The 22,373-nt window shown below is 36.7% G+C and overlaps 2 protein-coding genes across 12 annotated transcripts in view; both read left to right on the top strand.

The window, feature by feature from the left end:
* Window positions 1–20,512, top strand: part of nuf (rab11 family-interacting protein nuf) — a 51,099-nt gene extending 30,587 nt beyond the window's left edge. For 4 of the 11 annotated variants that reach the window (XM_068294016.1, XM_068294018.1, XM_068294023.1 and 1 more), the window contains 5 exons: window positions 16,893–17,027; window positions 17,093–17,549; window positions 17,656–17,804; window positions 18,144–18,182; window positions 18,560–20,512. In XM_068294016.1, the coding sequence (XP_068150117.1) occupies window positions 16,893–17,027; window positions 17,093–17,549; window positions 17,656–17,804; window positions 18,144–18,182; window positions 18,560–18,688 (909 nt within the window). In that variant the 3' untranslated portion in view covers window positions 18,689–20,512. Of the gene's footprint in view, window positions 1–11,465; window positions 12,646–16,672; window positions 16,769–16,892; window positions 17,028–17,092; window positions 17,550–17,655; window positions 17,805–18,143; window positions 18,183–18,559 lie in introns of those variants that run through there. The other 7 variants (XM_068294017.1, XM_068294020.1, XR_011032943.1 and 4 more) reach the window with 6 other exon arrangements.
* A 271-nt stretch (window positions 20,513–20,783) lies between these two features.
* Window positions 20,784–21,842, top strand: LOC137580067 (uncharacterized). Its single transcript, XM_068293981.1, has 3 exons — window positions 20,784–20,817; window positions 20,884–21,450; window positions 21,481–21,842. Exons 1-3 carry the CDS (start codon window positions 20,784–20,786, stop codon window positions 21,840–21,842), a joined length of 963 nt encoding a protein of 320 aa, XP_068150082.1.
* The last annotated feature ends 531 nt before the right edge of the window (window positions 21,843–22,373 follow it).

Raw genomic sequence — 22,373 nt, 5'->3', positions numbered from 1 at the left:
GCCCAGGTGCGTACAGGTGAAAATCCCACTCAGCCACTTGTGGGCATTGGGCCAAGGGGGGAAAGTTTTTCTTTCTTTTTTGGCCAACTACAAAATAATGGTACAGTTTGTCAAATAAACTAAGCCAAAGTCTATAAATAGACAAGGCAAAACACAAAAAAAAAAATAAAAACGAAAAAAAAATTTACCATTCCAAAACGTCTCATCAAAGTTTCAGTCTTTAAATACTTAATGCGCTTTGCTGGTTTGGTCTACTTTAAGGCGCATTTGCATTAATTATGATAATTGCAACGTTTATGCTTCAATTCGTCATGTTGTGCCATGTTATTCACTCCCCCTCATCCCACCCCCTCTCTAATACACTTTGTCTTTGTGTGTGTGTGTGGGTCTTCATTTTTGCCTTTCTAGGTCAGCGTCATAATTTGGGTTAAAAAAAAAATCGATTTTCGTTTATGGTTTTTGTTATTTTTTTCACTGCTGTTTGGGTTTTTTGTTTTTTTTTTTTTTTTTATGTTGTGTGAGGTCTTAAGGTGGGCGGAAAATTGTTTAATCAATAAGCCAAATACATAGCAGACAGTAGACAACAGACAGAGCAGGTGAAAGAAATGACAAAAGGTAACTGCTAACCGCGTTTTTTTTTTTTTTTAGATAATGATGGATCGATCAATGAATGTTACGTTACGGTAGTTTGCGATTATATTATGTATGTAAGACACACAAATACATATGCATTTGTGGGGGCGGTGGTCTATAAATCTGGGAATCTTTTTTCATTTTGGATTTCACTTTGCCTATTCAAATCTACATACAAGTACAACCGAAACCGAGGGAGGGTTAAGGAGAGGACGAGGAAGACTAATAATGGGAAAATGAGCCATCAATGGAACATTTCCACAGATATACTTTGCCATCTCCATACTTGCATAAAGATATCTATAAGTCCATCCATTGTTAATCACTTATAAAGTTGTAGTTCCAGTTACTACAACTTTTTTTAGTCCTTCATCGATTTCTAACTTTAGTTTCCTTTGACTTTGACTACATTTTGCAAAAGCTTTTACACTTTTCACTCCTTAACCATTTCGTTTTTTAGCATTTTTGTATTATTTTTTATTTGATTGTTGTTGTTATTTCTGGTTTATTGACCTTTTCCAACAGTTTAGTTCCTTTGCCGTTCACCTGCAGTTCATGCTGGCCAACTAAAGGTGCTAGTATGTACTATTTAGTTTGCTTTTATTCAACTGGGTATTTGGCCAAGAATCCGGCCCTCCTTGCATTTTCAATTGGTTTTTGCTGTGGCCTAGCTTCCTTTTAGAGTTCATAGACATTGCATTCACTTGGAAGTTGTGGCTTTCCTTAGTTTATCTAACTTTATAATTGTCTCATTGTTATGTACTACTTTAAACATACATATATATTAATCTATTCACAGTTCCCTTTTGTGCTCATTCGCTTTTTTTTTTTGTCTTCTATTTGAAAACGAACAATGGCTTAATCGAGAATATACATACACATGTACACATATAGTAGATAGTGTTTGGGTATATCTAGAATATTTATCAGAATGAGCGAGACAGGAAAGTGCCAAAATGAGCGCACCACCTGCACACCGAGAAACCAAAGCAAACCGCACCACTCCAATGTAGAAAAGAGGGTGGGTGGGAACCAAACATACACAAGAATTGGCCATATTCCCACACAGAAACAGGCGTGTCTCCTCGAAATCCTACGCCTTGTGTTAGTTTATTACGTCATGTTTCCGAGTCTCTCATTTCGTATCTACTTAATGTTAGTTACAATATTTCATTCGTTTTGATTTTGGCTCTCTTTCGGTTGGCTTCTTTTGGCTCTGTTTTGTTTACTTTTTTGTGTTTTTTTTTGCACAAGGTTGTACAAGGCAAACGGGGCGTTACATTAATGGGTAACTAGTTGAGTTTAGTTTGGAGCCGGGCTTAGTTATGGCGTCGATGCGATGCCTGCACTTGCTAGGCGCCAGTTTTGGCTCTGTACAACAACAATTTATTATAAATAATGAGACAGTTGGCGTTGGAGAGTTAACAATTACGGCCTACGTGCGTTGCCGCCGCTGTTGTTGCCTTTTGAGCAAATCAACTTGAACTTTTGGCATTTTGGCAACAAGAAAAATGTGTAGACAGAGATTGCACAGGAGTTTCAAACTTCAAATTAACTTTTTCCCGACTTTAATCTCCTTCGTCGGTTTAACTGAACTACGTCTGCAACAGTTTTCACTTTTCAACAACGGATGTGGATTATATAAGGGACGATTGGTGACCCCGATGCAGAGCAAGGGCATACTGAAATCAATAAAATCGTTGCTTAAGTAATAAACTTGATGGAGGATCGGAAACAAACAAAGAAATTGCTGCCCAAATTTATTCTCTTTGTATTTTATATAACACCAGAACTAGTTCTTTTCATTTTTGATTAAGAGTCTTGTTTCTTTTCTTGCTGTGTTGCCATGTTGCCAATACAAGACTCTGCGCCCGTCGCCACAGCAACAACTATAAACAATTGTAAACACTCCTCCTTCTCTATACCTTATTCCTGACTTCTTGAGTTTTGAACTAAACAAATACCACATATACACACACACACACACATATGTACATAAACTCAGACTGCAAATGAAGGGTGAGGGTTAGATCCAAATACAAACAAATGACCGCTGACAATGTGTTAAATACACACATATGCACGAGTATTTGCAATTTGGCTAGCTACTTGGCTATTCGACAATCGACTATTGACATTTTATTAGTTTGAGGGGGTGTTTTTTTTCCATTGTTTCTGAGCCAGGTGTTTAATATAAATATTGACCCAGTATTTGGCTAATTGTAGGCAAACAGAATACAACAATATTCCTGTGAATACAATACAAATGCAAATAATATTGAAGATGTTGAAAACTTGCCGACACAGCAAACAAAAGTGTATGTGTATAAGGTTTATATGTTTTGTATCAACAAAAGATTGGAGGCCATTAAATGGCTAAATACATTTGTTAAGAACTAGAAAGATATGAGTCTGTTTGTGTGTGTGTTTTCAGCCTATTGATAGCGAATGTTAAGAAAGCGTTGAGCTTACATCTGTTTGGTTTATTTAGTGCTCAAATTGACAATTCTAGCATTAACATTGGGAACTAGTTACTCTACAACAGCGAAGAACTAGTTCATATAAATTATGTAAAAGCAATCGAAATTTGATGGGCTTCTTTCTGTCAAAATCTGAGTTTTCTAATAGGAGTTAGTTTTTTAAATATATTAGAAAATTTAAAAATTATAAAGCTAATACAAAGCTTATAAAATAAACTTAATTTGTGGATATGAAAGATCCAACAATTGCCCAAAATTGATTTGAATTTTCTCTATATTTCCGATAATAGAAGCGCTTAAAGTATCCAACCAAAAAAAGGGTCCAGAAAACGGATAGAAAATGTCAAATATTGCTGTTGATTTTCCCATATTTTATATACTTATGCATTGGGAACTTGATCTCTCAATGTTAGTTATATTTTTATGTCCAGTTCAATTTGTTGGTCTATCGACTAAAATAGACGAAATTTGTTCGTAAAAGGCTTTATTGTTCTTCTGACTTACTTAGTTTACTCGATGTCAGTATTACGATTTTAGAGAATTAGTTTTCTGATCGTAGACCTTACCGCATCTTTCATAGGACGTCCGACATAGAAATTTCAAATTAATGTAGGCAAAATAATTAAATTTCATTAAATTTAAAAGTAAATTAGAAATATTACTCGCTAATTGGTGTAACTAGTTCCCCGTCCACCGATCAGATTTCTTTGAGGAATTGTGCCCCAAAAGTTGATCAAATGAAATGAAATCAGATTCTCTGTCTTTTCTCTGCCTTCGACAATTTTTCCCTTTAGCTGCTGCTGCTAAGTCGCATTAGTCGCGTTGTTGTTGGGTGTTAGGAGGGCGACATGGGACGGGGGAATCTCCACAGAAACAAGTCGGGCCCCAACAGCAGTAGCGGCGGCAACGACAACGACGACGACGTCGCGGCGGCAGAGTTTTCGCGCTGTTGCCGCTGCTTTTGGGCTCCCTCAGCTAGTTCGTTTGCCTCAGATTGCATTTAACTCTTGCCGCGTGCACAACGACGATGAAAACGAACTGAAAAGTGTGTGGCACGGTAACGCGGGAATAACGTTGTTGTTGTCGTTGTCTGTGTGTGTGTGTGTGTCTTGTTTTCGGGAGGTTCGGCATAGCTGGCCGCTCTTTCGAAGCCGCCGCCGTCGTCGTCGCTCGTGGCTCGCCGCTTGCTCCACACCTCGTTTCGCGTTTTTCCTTTGTGTGTTTTATTTATTTTTCTTTTTTTTTTTTTTTTGTTGTTTTGTGTTTTTGTTGTTGCCGTTTTCGTGTGGAAAATGCAAATGCAATTGGCAATTGTTGCAGCTGCCGCTGCTCGTTGTCGTCGTAGTCGTAGCCCTCTTTGTTGTTCTTGTGTCTGGTGGGTGCCCAAAATAATTTGCAACTAAATAATGCAAAGCAACATTAACAACAACAACAGCAACAACAACCAAGAACAAACCCCGAAAAAAAGCAAAACCCATGAAAAAAAAGTGTAAATTTAATTTAATTTTTTTATCATTGTAAAGCAAAAATTCTGTTTGTGACTTAAGTTTTTATCGATTTCCTTGACTTTGTTATCAGTTATACCGGCCAGTCAGGTGGTTCGTGCCCCCATGCCGCCGCCCCCTCGTCACCTTACCTGTATGTGATTATTCAACTGTGTGAAACAAAACAAACTCTTACGCTCTCCAAATTATCAGACGACTAATCAAAGAAATTATAATGCTTACACATTGCCACTAGCCACCAAATCCCCCCTCGGGGTGTGTTATATATGTACATAAATACATCCATATCTACATATACATATATTGACTGATTGATCTCAGATGAATGTTGAATAATGTGCAACAAAATGAAATGTTGCAGACAAATTTGATAAATGATTATTGAAAAATGTTTGAGAGAAAATCATTAGGAAAATGTAAGAAATCATCAATGAAATTAAAAGGCAGACTTAAATTAAAATGTTGAACCATATATGTATGATCGATTAGAGTGACATAAAAAGTATTGGCTAAAAGCATTAGACCATGGTCTTTAAACGGTATAAGAGATATACATATATAGGTGTGCTTAAAGCAAGACAGACTATATATACAGAGAGAGCCACAGATATAGAGAAGTGATATGTAGCTGAGAGAACTGTTGATGATAACAATTTCCAAACGATTCTTTGAACCTTTGAACCATTGCGAACTAAATGATCTATAATGTACATAGAAAGATAAAGCAACTTTAAAATGTTGATATTGGTGGAAAAATTGGTTAAATGGGAGCAATCTAGGAATGCTAAGAGATGGAATATGCTCCAAGTTAAAAGTTATAACTAAAGATCAGTCATTTGCCATGCCATAAAACTGCATTATCATCCTAAGAAGCATTCTATTAAACTGTTTTAGAGACTTAATTTAGAGTCTCTCTTAAAACTAAACGCATCTAATACTTGGGTTTTGCCCCTTTTTACGCTTCATGAAAATAAATAAAATTTGAGGGAAATTTCAAGTTCATTTTAACGATTTTTCATTTTTTTTATTCTCTTAATTTTTCACCTCTCCCTCTTTTAGTTTTTTTTTTTTTTCGTTCTCTGTATACCGTTAATTTTTGTTAGCAATGCTATAGCAAGTCAATTAGTAGACATATAAATCTAACGGAACGGAATGGTCAGAGAATAGAATGAGATGGCTTATATACAGAGAGAAAGAGAGAGGAAAGATTGAAAAACCGGAACTAGAAACTAAAAAGAAAAACCAATAAGCAAAAGGTCGGTTTTCCAAGTAGCCGTGAGGTGGAGAAGGAGAACAAGGGGGGAGGTGTAGGGAGAAATGAATGAAATGAATAACGAAAATCTGTTGATGACATCATGCGTGTATAAGGGAGCGAGGAACCGTTACATATGTACATAGGGTATATGGCAAAAGAAGGGTATATCGCTTTTAACCACACAATGTTTGAGTGAACTGATTCAAGAAAGACTTCACCAGAATTTCCCATCAATTGAAACAGAAAGAAAAGAAAGTCTAAAATGAATCTTCAAATTGCACATTTTCATTTTCATTTTAGTCTTATTTCAATGCTAGGTATCTTAAGGTTGATTTGTCCGTCAAATATTGTATTCCTCATATTCATATGGTATTTGTATTTATAAGGTTCGTGTCCCCGCTTATTCACTTACGCTTTTATTAGGCTCTGTGTATGTAAATACTATGAGGATGAAGATGAGGGTGTGCGTTAGGGTGAGGGTGAGGGCAATGAGGCTACGGGGCTGAGCGAAATTCCTCATAATTATGCGTTGTCGTTTATGAGAAGAACCACAAGCGTAGGGAAGAGCCATGGCGATGGCGAGGTTGGAATGTGCTCCACAGTGGCCAACCCCATGAGAGTCTCACATATGGCAAAAAAGAAACAAAATTTGTTGATTGAATTGCCGCCAACAGATGGCGAGGCCGAGGAGATGAAGACAGGGCAATCGTGAAAGAGGAGATACCAGTGGGGACGGGAGGGATCGAGGGAAGCCCGAAAAAAATAAAGAGCAAAGATCTTTTGTTTGTTGATTATATTACTTATTTTGTTCCTATTTTTAAAGATCTCTTATTCTCTTCTCTCACACTCTCTCTCTCTCTCTCTTCAACTCATACACATAGCATATGGCTCTCTCCGAGAGTTTACTGATTCTATATAGTTATGGTGCCCCTGAATTTCAGTTTCTGATTTGGATGCGGATTCGGTTTATTCGTTTTACTTTATTCAGTTTACTTTTTGCGTTTCGCGCGTTTCGCTCAGTCGGTATTTTGAATTTAACAATTGTTTTTCATTACAATTTTTCCGAATTTTCAGTTTTTCAATTTTAGTGTTTGTGTTGTTGCTTTTTTTTTTTTTTGCAGTGCACAAAAGTTCAATGGAAATCAAAAATTTTCCACATAATTAGCTTTTTTGTATACATTGACCAAGTCATGGGCAAAAATGAAATGAAAATTCCCTCCACAAAATGATTTTACACAATTTTCCAAAAAATTTTCCTTACTTTACTTCAGTTTTTTGTTTGTTGCATGAAAAACAAGAAAAAGAAAACAAGAAACAAAAACAAAACAAAAAAAAACGGAGCATAAAAATTTGCATTTAATGAGTTTTGTTGAGGCGTTTGGCTGCCACACCCACCCAGCTCCCTTACCCCTGCTCACTCTATATAGCTACTCCCCTACCCTGTAGGCAATTGTATGCAAATTAATTTTTTTCCTTTTTCGTTTTTCAAAGAGCTAATGATATTTTCTATCCTCTCCTCCTTCCTCCCTTCCCCGTGGAACATATGAAGCAGCAAATTGTTGAAAGATATGAAAACGGCAAGAAAGAAATAAAGACAACTAAATAAAAATATATGCCCAGTAGCTGACAAACAAGAAAACGAAAGTCTCCTCTAGGCTCAGAGTGAGGGGGGTTTGCTAGGGGAAGTTCATTAAGAAGGAAATTTGTATTTGTTGCTTTAGATTCAATTTCGGTTTTGTGTGTGTGTGTGTGTGTGTGTTGGTTCGTTGTTGTAATTAGTTGTTGTTGCCCACTAATTTGCCTTTTGGCATCGAGTCACTAGGCTCATTTCCCTGTGGCTCTAGGTTAGTATTTGTGTTCGTTATTTGGTCCAACTTTCGGTTGGCAATTGCCACAATTGACTAATGGAACTACTTGTTTTGATGGTTAACTGAAATGAAGATCAATTTGGCCAAATATATGTAACTTTCATATTAATGGCTTAATAGATTGCTGGATTAGTGGAACTAGTTCCCTTCAAATGGAAGTCTTCTGGAAACTAAATGCCGACCATTCGCACCTCAAATGATTCATTTTCTAATCTAGTAGCTTTCATATACAAATACACATATATACTATGTGCTAGTAATTACGATTAATGTGACAATTAATGCATTTGCTCTCTAATTCGGCTAGTTGAAATTTTCGTTCATTTTAATGGCTCTTAGCTCCCATCTTCGAATGATTCCAGTTCAATGACAACCTTTGAGTTAAAATAGAACCAAAATTTCCTATAGCTCTTTCAAATCTAATTACAAGCTCATTTGAATTACTTTGTATATAAAAATTCTCAATTCTATTTCTTGCCACACATTCATCCCAAATATTATCAATGATTTCGTCGTGAGGTTTAACCTTTGTTAAGCTTTGACAAGGGCATCGCTGTGTCTACTTTACATATATTTATATGTATGTATGTATGTTTATATTATATGTCTAAACTTGATAAGTAGTGCAAGTAAATGGATCCAGCTTGTTTTGTTTCTTTGTCTCAAGCTCTTGCAGCAATGCATAAGCGCAAATTGAGACTGAATTACGAAAGAGAATTTCTTTCTGGACATGCAAAATGGGCATCAAAATAAGATGGAAGAATAGAATCGCGTATTAAAAGAGTTATACATAATTGTTCGCCTTGAAGACTTGAACAAAATCATTATACGCTCTGCTGACTTAAAACAATTAATGGCGGGAGAAGAAAAAGAGAGAGAGAGAGAGAGACTTAGCCAGACTCAGAACAGCTAGTAAGAGCTAGCGAGAGTCAAGTCTCTTAACTTGGCCAGTGATTACCACACACACACACACAGACACACACTCACTCGGATAGTTTACTTGTTGCCAATTGCATTTTGGCGAAAATTATGCAAAAACAACCAACAACAAGGTGAGAGAGATCACTGTGACAGCAAACAGCTGTCGGTTAGGTCTGCCCGTCCTTCCGTCCATCCGTCCGTTCCTCCATCGGTTTGTCCGTCCATTAGTCCATTCGTCAGTTGGTCTGACAGCAGCGCGCCTACGTCAAATGTTGGGAAATGAGGTTAGCGCATGTTTTGTTTTAATTTCTGTTCTCAGTTCTCTTGTTAAAGTAGCAAGAGAGAACAAGAAGAATAAAAAAGGGCTTATGAGTGGGCGGCAAAAACAGGAATGAGGTTAGTTAGCCTTACCAGAAACTGGAACAAAAATGTTCAAGACAAATGAAAGAAAGCAACAACTTGGTAATTGGTCTTTAATCACTTACTTAGAAAAAGAAATAGAACGCTATTCACCAAGACAGCGCAACACACCGGAAGTTCACTTCCAAGTGCTAAAGTCTTAAACTATCTAATGCCATTATAGTAGATATAACATGTTTTTCATCTTGCCGATTATATGTGGTTCCAAAATGACAACTGAAAAAGTAGATCTTTAGTGTAAGATCTTAGAGGTTAGAGATGAGATTTTAAAGCAAATTACTTAGATTTAAGTTTTAGGCAAGGATGACTAAATCAAAATTTTGCCTCATATTATTGGCTATATCGATTATTGATATTTATGTGTGAGGTCTTAAGTAACTACAAAAAAACATCACTATAAGGATTTGAAGGGTATAAAACTTCTTAGTTATTGCCTTCTTTCTTTGCTTTTTGTTATTTTTTTCTTTTTGGTCTTCCAACGACCACAAAATTCATTGATCTATGGCGCATATTTTGTCAATGAAGCAAAACGACAACAGCAGCAGCAACAAACAACAACTACAACAACAACTTTCACCATTTAACTTGTTTTGCCGTCTTCTTTAGATTTTCAACTGATGAAAATTGAAAGTAAAAACTTGAAAAACAAACAAATAACAAGAAAAACAAATGTCAAGCAAAAAAAAAATAATCTATCAACAAATCTTACGAGACAGACACAAACTCCAAGTGTATATATGTATATAGCGACTATATATGAGATTTTAATGCTCACGTTTTTTGAATTCAAGCTAATGAGTCAGTCAGTCAGTCAGTCAGTTAGTCAGTTGAGAAGGAGGTCATTGGCAGCCATAAAAAGAACTCTAAGGTCCTCTATTTTTGGGTGGGGGTTTCAAAAATATGCACAGACCTATGCGAAATGTATTTTTTGTAGGGTATTTAGTTAGTCGATGCATTGCATATATGTATGCGAATATACTCTTATGAAATTCTTGTCTTTTGAGCTCATCATTTAGTCAAAGTTGTTCTTAGATTTTTGCAGTAAATAAATTTAAATGAATTCTGTCTGACAAGCGGACCGGGCGGCCACTTAAACCCCAATTCGACATGAGCAATTGTGCAGAATTGTGTGTACCCCCCCGTCCCACTCTCCATCTCGTTCTATATGATTTTGTTGAGGCAGATCTCTCTCTCTCTCTCTCTCTCTCTCTCTCTCTCTCTCTACTATAAATACTGAATCATGCGAATTTATTATGAACAATTTTGAGGCAAACAACAAATTTTCAAAGACATACAGCATGACACATTTTTCCACTGCCATTTCTTGAATTGAATCATCATCATCATCTTAAGATTCATCATCACGTTCATCAACATGATGGTGATGACGATGATGATCATGATCATGATGATGATCGACGGCAATGTTAGCAAAGGAAGAAACATTTCCCAAAAAGAAAAATAAGCAAAAAAAAAAAAAGAACACGATGCAGACCTGAGGCTAGATTATGCAAGAATTGCATGCTCCACTACACAGAATGGAATATTATTAAGACTAGAAAGAGAGACTTAAAGAGTGCCTTCTTTTAGGTTTTTCTTCATTTTTATCTACACGAAGTTCATCAATTCAAGAAGTAGGAAATTAAACTCAGTCGTGTAGAAATGAAGCAGCAGCCCCCAGAACACAAGATGAGGAGAAAAACTTGCTTCTTTTGTTTGCATTTCCTGCACATGAAATAATACTTCCAAAGCCATTTGCCATTTTCTTTTCTCATTCCTACTCTTTTATTCTTTTCTTTTTCTTCTGTTGCATTAGCTCATTCTTTCATTGTAATATCACAGTGTGAAGCTAAGAAGAAAAGAAAAAAAAAACTCTTATTGGATTACCTTTCAATTTGTTAAGAATTTAGATTGGAATCTTATTTCGAATACTCTAGCCAAATGGCATATTTGTTTTGTGGTCAGGTACTTTCTACCTGATCATAAGTATAGATCATGCTTGATTAGCATGTTCAAAATGATTTTAATCTTGTATATATTCTGTATGGAATCGAACAACCGTAATCAAAAGATTAGTAGTTGATTAGATGGACAAACGTTTCATGGGTTATTTTGAATAATCTATTCATTCCTATACTTAATTTGGGTTTAATTAGAATCAACTAGCATAGAGTATACGAAAATGCGCAGCATTCGTTTTTTCATTTTGATCTTTGCTATTTGTGGAATGAATAATAAAAGTTTTGTTTATTGTTTAATCTGTTGCTGGGTTCAAAGGTTCAAGAAACTCATTTGGATTTGGTTAAGGAGAGAGAACAAATATGCAGAAACTATTTTCCAAGTCTATTCATTTGCTTCTTGGAGATGTGTAAGATCAAACAAAAGTCAAGAAATGATTTGGAAATCGATATCAATTTATATTTACAAATATTTCTATAATTTAGTCAAAATTCAGACTTAAAAAAATGCATCGCAAAGTACCCAATAAATTGCCTGAGTCTGAATGAGAGACAAACAACAAATTGAATGAAAATAAAATCCCATTAAAAATGTGCCTTGAAAAGTAAAGACATAAAATACAAAACGGTCTTCCTACAACCTACAAAAACAAATACATAAAGTGTTAAAATCGTTACGCCCTCACAAGTGCCACGCCTACTGAAGAAATAACAACGAATCGGAAAGAAAATATCAACAAATTGAAACCAGGAATAATCATGAGTAGTCAACCTGCCAGCCAGCCCGATAGCATTGACTTAGCCTATGATATGTGGGCGGGTCAATTCGAATTTGTCGGACCAGCAACAAACAAAAATAATGCTCTAAATAATAATAATAATACAAACAATAATAATAATAACAACAACAATAATAATAGCAACAATATAATTAATAACAATATCAATAATAGTGTCAAATTCGGTGCAAATCGTAAACTTTCCACTGAGAGTCTAGAGGATTTGAATTTAAATTTCAATACCAGTTCCACCCAAAATCCATTGAGTAATCCCTACAGTTTGGGAGTGACTGTCGGTGGTGGTGGTGGCTGCTTTGATGGCTTTGCCTTTGGCAAGCAACCCATATTGATCGATCAAGAAACATTTCTGAGTCTCAATCCGGCGGATTTTGAGGATATAGTGCCATCACAATCGGAGCCCAGTTCATTGGTGTTTATTGACAATAAATTGGAATCATCATCGAATCATTTAATCGAACCGAACAACAACAACAGCAATAATATTAATAATAATAATAATAATAATAATAGTAATTGTAATAATAATAATAATCATAAAATCTACAATTTGGAAACGTTAACCAGCAAATGCAATAACAAAACCAACAACACAAATACAAACGGTTTCAAATTGGAGAATTTGAAAAATTTCAAAAACAAACTACTCTGTGATTTCGAAGAGAACAGCAACGCCACCAACGGCAATAGCAACGGAAACGGAAACCCAAGTGTTGGCGGTGTTGGCGTCGTTGGCCTATTGGAAGGAACTGGCCCTAAAATGAGCGGGGCATTGAGTGCCGAGATTTGCGATAATCTCAATGAGCAAGTAAGCACAACACATCCATCCCTCCCATCACGTCGCCATGCCTCCTCCTGAATATTGTATGCCATAATTGCATTAACAGGTCAATTTTACCCCAAAGGGGTAAAGTTCATAGTGCAATTTCAGTGGGTGGAACAGCACTCTCCCGTAAACAAGCATTGCATGACATTTAGTCTTTGCCCAAACCCCCAGCCACCACCCATCACCCACCACCCACTTCTCCATTTAGTTATGGCTTTCACCTTCTATAGTATGTATATGGCATGTCAATAATGTAATGTCCATTTTCCCGTTTGCTATAAATAAGCCGCAGTTGAATGTCGTTGGGGTTAGTCGAAGTTTGCTTTCTGTTTGAGGGATACCATTCTAAAAGTGTTTTATCCAATATAGAAAACCAAAAAATATGTTGGAGACCAACGAAGTGAGTGTTTTTCCATAATAAACCGACTCGAGATCGATCGAGAAAGTGTTGGCTAATCAAGAAATGAGTGCAGTACTCACTTGTGCCAGTGTTGGTAAAGGGTGTGCATATATTCTCTCTCTATTCACTCTTAGGCCAAATGTTTGTTTACACATTTCCTTGACATGTTTTCACCTATTCAACCAAAATAGAATAGAAGATAAATTAAAAATCTTAAAAGACTTTGTTTCCTTTTTATTCTTTCACTCTCTCTTTCTCGCATTTCATTTGGCAAATTGCAAACATCTGCTTCACTTTAAACAAATATAATTTATGGTCTTTATTTTTCATTTGTTGCGTCAAATGAGATCAGCGGCCAAAAAAAATTAAACGAAATAATAAATTAGCCCAAGAAAAACAGAACAAATATAAGAGAGAGAGCAAATCATTAGAAATGAATAGAATCAAAAAAGAAAAGAAAAGAAAACTAAAAACAAAATTGATGATTAACTTTCGGAAGCGACGGAAATGTGTCAACGAAAGTAAGTCCATAATATACCAGAGGGAGAGCGAGGGAGACAGAGAAATGCTTAAGTAAACCACATACTTATAGGAAATCTATTTTCGGTCTAGATGCCAGTCTGTCCAGCCAAAGGTCTTAAGTTTCTAATGCTAAGGCGATTGCTCTAGTTAGGGGGTCAACTCATAGACGGCAGCTTGACATGCACTGGGAAAACTGCTCCTCATGATGCAATTTTCTTGCATATACATAGAGAGTGATAATATTATGCAATTTTAATTGGCCTTCCCCTTTTCCCGCACACACACACACACACAGACTTCGACAATCTTCAATGAGGGGCGCCCTCAATTTGAACTATTTGAGATTCTTTCAACACTTTGCTTATCTTGGAGGTCACTTTATAATTCATCCGCTGCTTCTCCACTCTCCATTTGAGTCCAGTCCGCCTAAGCGATAAGCCCTTCAAAACGGATGCTCGATTTGTTTACTCTGGCCATTTCCATTTGATAAATGTAACAAATGGAAATGGAAATGGCATATGAGAGGAGCTTGCATTGTGTTGCAAGTGTTTGGTTTCCTCTCCTTTTCCTTTTTTTGGGGTCAAACTGGCTAATGTTGATAATAATAATAAATTAATGTGTTCTTAGCAATTGGCTTTTCTTTATTTATGAGCTGTTGACGAGTGGACAAAGCTACATAAACGATGAGGAAAAAGGAAGGCAAGCTCTTTATATGGACATAAACAATAACAAAAACGTAAAGAAAAAACATTTGAAGGTGAAATTCTAAATTGTAAACAAGAGAAAGACAACGACGCCAATTGAAATATGTAATTATTTTCCATTTGAAACAGGCAACGAATAACGGTATATATGTATATATATATTGATGCTTCATTTTAAAGACCAAAGTGGGAATTCATTGAAAAGTTATAATGACTCGAATCGAGATTTGGAGAAATTCTCCCTCTAAAATTTCACATTTGGCATAGATGTTTTTGTATTTTGGTTAATTGGTTGTCAATTTTGATTGATTTTCGATTGCTTTTAGTCCTTGGTATTTTGTGGGATTCCAGCCAAGCAGCCAGCAGATGTGTTTGGTATATTTCCGTATACGTATATTTGCCATCACATTTAATATTTCCTCATCACTCAGTCACCTGTCACACAGTTTCCTCACCCTTCAAACTTGTCAAAATAAAAGCAGTTCCAACTTTAAAACACGGCCGAGCACAATGACCCTGGAGCACCTTGCCTTTCCGCTTGCTCCTCCTCCTCCTCCTACTTCTTCTTCTTTACTTTGAGGCGAATGGAAAGAAAATGGGCAAAAGAAAAAGTGAAGCATTAAAAACTGTTTCTGTTTCTTCCGATCCCCTTCCTGCTGACCCTGCATCAGCAGCACCTGCACCACCCATTCATCCATCGTCACTTGTTACTCAATTTGTCTTACATTTTTATTGTTTTCTCTTTATGGGCCTTTTTTGTGTTTTTTATTCTTGCTGCTGTTGTTGTTGTTGTTCGTTTTGACCAAACGGTTTCCGAATGACAATGCGTCTTCTCTGTGTCGTTTCCTTCTTTGCCTTACCTTACCTTTTTCGCAGTGTCGTTTGCTTCTCAGTTTCTACTTCAACGGAATTTCTAGACATTTAAATTAAATTCTAGTTTGGTTGACTGTCCGCCCCGGTTCCCTCTGCCGCCTGCCTCTTCTAAACGTCCTAAAGTACTATGTAATTTTTTTTTATATTTTATTATTATGTATTATTATTTTTTATATAGTTAGGTTTTTTTTTTGGCATGGTTCATTGTACACATATCGCACTCTATTGACGCAGTTGAGTCACTGCGAGAGTCTTTCTCTTTTGCTTCTCAGTCATTTTGGTGTTGTGTTGGTGAGGAGGGGTGGGGAGGAGTGCTGAGCAGGAGGAGGGCCTTTGCCCTAGGCCTCTATTTTGTGTGTGTGTTTGTTTAGTTGCTCTTGCGCCGCGTTTGACGTCGATTCGTTTAGTTCATTTTGTGCTCTGATGATGTTTCTCCTATTGAAATAGTTGCTAAAATAGTATTTGTCTCATTTGATTGCGAATTGCAGTTAATTAAGCTTAATTGAGAATGGGGTTGCGTTTTCTCAGTTTGACAGCCATTGAGCAACAGACAACCACCCACCCACCCAGCCAACACAACCCATCCATAATAGTGTTTACTTGTAGTTGAACTTCTCAATTGACTTTTCTCTGATGAATTGACTCAGAGAGCGATAGAGATAGAGACAGAGACAGAGAAAGAGAGCGGAAGCATGTAAGGCGCCCTGAACAGAACACATTCATCATTACCTTGACTCTCTATGCTGAGTGCCCTGTGTTATGGGCACCCTGTATTGAAAATTCTCAAAATATTTGTCCATGGCATTTTGGTTCGGTTTTTCAAATTTACAGGGTGTGCACTAACTGAATCACCAATGTCTAATTAACCACCCTGTGTCGACATATTCTGAACAATCTTTCACCCTTATCTCAGTTCAGTTTGTTGAAGTTATTCATCAAGTAATTACAAACAAAGCAACTATATAAACAAAACGAAAAAAAAGCTGATAAATACACTGCAAAAATGTAATTGAGTAAAAACAAAACACATTTGCCCACACACATGTCAACAAAATTGGAAACGAAAACTAGAAAGATTGCATTTTTTGACGCCTACGTTTTTCTTTTTACTTCATCTTTTGAAGAACAGAAATATAGGCGTATACTTAATATTCATCATACGCCACGTATCATCATGTACATGTACACAGATCTATGTATATGGGAGTGTGCGTTGTGTGTGGGGTGGAATTCTTAGACTACACAACTTGTTGCTTAGTGTAATTAACAGCAAAATCCCAATACAGAATGCGTTTCGCTTTAAACAAATAAATGCTCAACACCCAGTCTGCCTCAGGCAAGCAAATGAGCAAAGACGAAAAACGCGTCAAGTCAAAGAAAAGAAAAACCATAACAAAAAATGTATTTTAAATATATATTTAACACATTTAGTGTGAGCAAGAGAGAGGGAGAGATAGAAAAGTGAGAGTGTGAAACGCCCAGATAATGTAAAGCATATACACACATATATATAAGATATATGCAAATGTATTTAAAAAATCCTATGGCTGATGTGCAGTTGGTGAATGAGCTGTTGCTCGACTTGCGGCTCATGAAAATTGATTGTGTTAGTAGAAGAAAAAGAACTGAACTGAATAATAAACAAAAGGCCTCAACGATGTGTTTATCGAAAAGATCTTCTTTCCTTCGAGTCTCATATTCATTTTGTGTTTTTCTTTGTTTTCTTTTAGCTGGAGCTGCTGCAACGCAAAGTGGACGATCTGTCGGACACACAGAATATAGCCGAGGATCGCACAACGCGCACCAAAACCGAATATGCAGTGCTCCAGGCTCGTTATCACATGCTCGAAGAGCAGTACAGAGAGGTGAGAAGAAGAAACCATCTGGGTATAGAATGATCCAATTAATCGATTGACTTTTTCATTATTAGTCGGAGTTACGCGCCGAAGAGCGTATGGCCGAGGAGCAGAAACGCCATCGCGAGATTCTTGCACGGGTCGAGCGTGAGGCATCGCTGCAGAATGAGAATTGCCAGATGAAAATTAAAGCGGCCGAAATCGAGGCCAATGCCCTGCGCGATGAGGCTCAACGTTTGCGTGTCTTGTGCGATAAACAGGCCAACGATTTGCATCGCACCGAAGAGCAATTGGAATTGGCACGCGATCAGATAGCGGCCCTCCAGCAGGAATACGATGAGCAGCAGCAATCGTTGCGTAAACAGGAGCAGGAGAAGAAGTCGACGGAGGAGCTGATGCTAGAGCTAAGTCGCGAATTGCAACGTGTCCGGGAGGAGAATGGTGCACGAGCCATGCCCACAACATCACCGGAGAGTATAAGACTGGAGGAGCTGCATCAGGAGCTTGAGGAGATGCGGCAAAAGAATCGATGTAAGTTATCCAAAAGCATCAGAAATTCCATTTGTTCAGTTTAAAAAGAGAAGAATTGGCTTTTTAGATGACCCATCTCTTAATCCCTCACTTTCTTATCTTACAGCACTCGAAGAGCAAAATGAGGAGCTTCAGGCCACCATGCTGACTAATCAGGCCACCATGCTAACAAATGGCGTGGAACAAGGTCGCCATCTTTTGAATGGCACCCTAAATAGTCTCGCCCAGGAGCTCGAGGAGATGTCACAAGCTCAGGTGTGTAGAATTTGGTTTGCTTTTTGGCATTATGATATGCTTTCGCTTTCTAGCTTAGAACCAAACATCCACACACAAACCCACACACACACACACACAGGCAATCCAATCATGCACACAGTCCAAATTATAAGCCCTTCTTCCCCCAAACAACCCACTGCCAATTGCCTCCCCCCAAAATACACACACGCATACAGTTTGACAGTCGTTGTAGTGCTCTCGTTATGCATTCCTTTGTCCTTGTTTGCTTTTTTTTTTTGTTTTTACTTTTGAACATGTTTGTGTGTGTGTGCATATATAATTTGTATATTTATATTGAATATTTATATTGTATTACAGGATTCTGTGGATTCAACCACATTAGCATCCTTAAGTCAGGTAATGCTTCAAATCACAACCACCTAAAAAAAAAAAAAAATTTTTAATACACAAAACGGTTTTGGAGTCACTAAATGCACGCGACAGTTTGACAGTCACACGAATAACTCAAACTCAAAAGAAAAGAAAAACGTTTTACTTTAATTTGTTCTAATCAATTCAAAAATTTTTGTACAGTTTAAAAAGTTTTTTGGTTTATGGAAATTTTTCTCGCTCTCTAATCATTTGCTCATGCTCATTAACATGCCGGATCAAGGGATTCTCTTCTAATTTTTCATATCGTGTATATATACATATATATATGTTTACTATATTTAAGAATATATGTATCTAATGAATTCTTCCGACTAATAATTCTTTTATTATGCATATTACAGCTCCAGCAAGCCTTTCAGGAAAAGGAGGATGAGAATGTACGGCTTAAGCATTATATCGATACGATTCTACTCAATATCGTCGAGAACTATCCCCAATTGCTGGAAGTCAAGCCCATGGAGCGTAAATAGAACAACAACAACGTCGTCCTTCGATTAACTAAATATTATGAACACACACATACACCAACTAACTATATAATTAACTATACTACCATAATAATATAATATGATTAATATAGGTAATACATAAGTCATAATTTATTTTATAACAATTTATTGTAATTTTTTTTTTTTTTTTTTTAGAATGCGAAAAAAGAACAACAACAAAAAACCATTACATGTCAAATCCTTAAAACAAAAATTCATAATTGTAACATAGCAAAACAAAAGTTGTTGATTACCAAGGCAAAATTGTTTCTAGTTTTTGTAGTGTAGTAAATATAAATAAGTATATCGATTTTTTTTTTTTTTTTTTTTATTTTAATTTTACATAAAGATATTTAATCTATATACATACACATGTGTTGAAGAAGAACTTATATTATTTATTAGATAGTAAGACAATAATTACAATAATTTATTTTTGATGTCGACAAGTAGAAAAAAGAACTCCGTTTTTATCATGTGAAAATCGTAAGAAATTTATTTTTTTTTTTTTACCAAAATGGTTGAAAATATTAAGAATGATGAGAGTGAATGATAAATCCAAAAGTTGGGCCGATCTATTCAAATGATGTAACAAAATTTGTTAAATGAAATTGATCTGGGTGAAAGGCAATCTAGAATGGAGTTTAACTATAATATATTTTAGGACTCGAAATCTATAATCTAATTACAATTGAAGTTTTCCCTTGACTAGATTGAAAAGTTTTCCCCAACTTCTTTACTTTCAATATTTTTATAAACATCTTAAGCTGCTCTGATGTAGAATATTCAAAACTACTATCTATGACATTGTTCTTTAAAAAATCATTACATTTAATAATTTGATTCGATGTACCTTTGTATTTCCGGTATACACATTTTCTTTCTCTTCCCGCAAAATAGAATCTATTCTTCGATAGGTTTAGTCCTTTGCCCAGATCAAATTCAATATCTATTATATATCAAATTACAAACAAAAAGAAAAAGAAAAAGAAAGAATAAGTAAACTGAAATCCTATCAAAAATTTGCGTTTATGGTATGGACAATCCCAGGATATGTACTATATAGTTGTCAATTTTAGTTACAAAGCAAAAATCAAAAAAAAAAAAAAAAACATTAAATGCTCGATTGTATAGAGAATGTTATAGAAATGAGAAACTAACTATCCACCCATACACACACATACACACACACACACACACACACACACACACACATAACATAAATTATATATACATATATGCTATGCTATGTATAACCCTAAGAATTAACAATAATCCCAATAAGCCCATTAACAAAAAAAGGACGTTATGTGCAAGAGTTTTGGGGTTGCAAATGAAATTTGTCAAGAATTATGTAGATTGGAGAGTGTCAACCCCGAATAGATAGAAATATACTACTTATATATCTATATATATATATATATATATATCTGTGTGTGTGTGTTGATATATATGTATGTAGGTATAACTCAACTAAACTCAAAGCGGTCAAAAACAAAAACAATTAATTAATTAATGTTTATGATAACAATAACGATAATGATAATACATATATACATACATACATACTATATATACATATACTTATATACAATTGCCTTAAATCAAAATCAAAAGCAACCTTTTCTGAATGTTTTTAACAAACAAAAAAACAAAAAACAGTCCATTCAACAAGTTTTTAATGTAATTTACCAGACATACAGACAGACGAACAGACGGGAAGACGGAAGGAAAACGAAGTTGACGCAGATGAAGAACAAGAAATTATATACTAAAATAAAACCGAAAAGAATATTTTATACAAAATTCCATATTTGTTTTTGTTTTCTTTCTTTTTTCGTATGCTAATTAAAGGTTATAAACATAAATGTGAAAAGTTGATTGAAACTGGAACTGGTTTTGTTTTTGCCAAACTTACGCAACTTTTCACTAATGTTAACAAGGAGCGAGTGTTCTGATGTCGCTGTGGGCGTGGCAGTGTGTGTTACGAAGGGGGCTATAAAAGTTACTGCTGCAATCCACCAAGGACAGAGTGAACTGAGCAGCAGTTCAGCAGAGACAACTGAGAGACAACACGATGTTGAGGCAAAGTTTCCTTTTGGTTACAGCAGGTGGGAGAGCCGAAGATTGCTCAAGGATAAACTTTTAACTTAATCAATTACATCTTTACACTTTAGTGTGGCTGTGTTCGGTTGTGATCGCAGCACAGGTTGTGCCACATACAGAAATTGGTCGGATAACCATCCAAGTACCATTGCTGTCTAATGGAAAGCCAGTTATAGCCAAGGATCAGGACAAAGTGGTGGAAATAGCTCGAGTGGAGGAGATTAAACCGGTAAGCAAGGTCACCACGAATGAGGTGGTAGTGCCGCCATCGCCGTTGGCAAAGGTCAGAAGTATCAGAGCCATTAGAGAGTCGTCGTCGTCGTCTGGAGGATACAATCATGGTTTACCTAATCCAGGCATACCAAACCGGGGCCTACCCAATCCTGGCATCCCCAATGAAGGCATTCCCAATCCAGGCATCCCGAATCGTGGTCTTCCCAATCCAGGCATACCAAATCCAGGTCTTCCCAATCCAGGAATCCCGAATCGCGGTCTGCCCAATCCTGGCATACCAAATCCTGGTCTTCCTAATCCAGGAATCCCCAACGAAGGCATTCCGAATCCAGGCATCCCGAATCGTGGTCTTCCCAATCCAGGTATACCAAATCCAGGTCTTCCCAATCCAGGAATCCCGAATCGCGGTCTGCCCAATCATGGCATGCCTCAAGCAGAGGCCTCGGAGCAGATGGCAAGTGTCACTGTCCTTCCACCCGTAATGAAAACGCATCGAATGCCCGTGAGAAAGAGTTGCCATCACTTGCTCTTTGCCACCATGACGACAACATCGCCAGCCATGCTGCCGCCGCCTTCCACTCCGGAGAAAGAGGATTGCGATCAGCTATGCACTAAACACGAATACCTGCCAATCTGTGCCTTCAATGGCGTCTGTCTGCATGAGTTCGCCAACGAATGCGTAATGGACACATTTAACTGCAAGCATCGGGATCTAGCCTTCCGCATGGTCGATGAGGAAGTCTGCCGCATGGATCTCTGTGCGAGACGTTGCAAGCCAGAGGAGTTGCAAGTTTAAGTCTCAGCCTTCATCTCATTTTTTTTCACTAAAGTTAAGTAAATTTCCTTAAAAAAATATTATACTTACTCTACCAAACGTTCCGACAATTTATTTCTGGGGAAGATTAGTCCTAATGGGTTATATAGGGTAACCTTTCTGAATGAAATGAAATGAAAATCATGTTTTTGGTTTTCGTTATCTTTCATCCGAAACTGCTAAAAAGACGAAATTTTATTTCGTTATCGTATTTCATATTTTTGTTAATTCACTAAAAATTTTGGTTTATGTTTTCCATTGTCCATTTCATCGATATAGTTCAAGCAATTGGTTCGTTAATGGGTTGTTCGGTTTGATCTGCCTTCCGGTTTCTTCACATTTGTGACTCCACCACGTCCATTGGTGCCGGTGGATGTAGCGGCCTTAGCTTTGGGTTTGGGATTGGTTGAACGTTTCTTTGGTTGATTGGTTTTCGGGACCGGCTTTACTGGTTGTGCTTGACGTTGACGTTGTTCTGGTTGAGGTTGAGGTTGGGGTTGGGGTTGGGGTTGG

Source organism: Drosophila tropicalis, unplaced genomic scaffold, assembly GCF_018151085.1.
Source record: "Drosophila tropicalis isolate 14030-0801.00 unplaced genomic scaffold, ASM1815108v1 contig_805, whole genome shotgun sequence".
In the NCBI taxonomy this organism is placed as follows: domain Eukaryota; kingdom Metazoa; phylum Arthropoda; class Insecta; order Diptera; family Drosophilidae; genus Drosophila; species Drosophila tropicalis.
The sequence above is the reverse complement of the archived record's forward strand: the minus strand, read 5'-3'. Positions and strand labels throughout refer to the sequence as shown.

Bases quoted from the DNA above. Each gene is read 5' to 3' on its own strand.
- LOC137580067 (XM_068293981.1), top strand. From the start codon at position 20,784: ATGTTGAGGCAAAGTTTCCTTTTGGTTACAGCAG. The intron at 20,818-20,883 runs GTGGGAGAGCCG...TTTACACTTTAG, and splicing joins TTTCCTTTTGGTTACAGCAG to TGTGGCTGTGTTCGGTTGTG. The intron at 21,451-21,480 runs GCGGTCTGCCCA...GCATGCCTCAAG, and splicing joins CAATCCAGGAATCCCGAATC to CAGAGGCCTCGGAGCAGATG.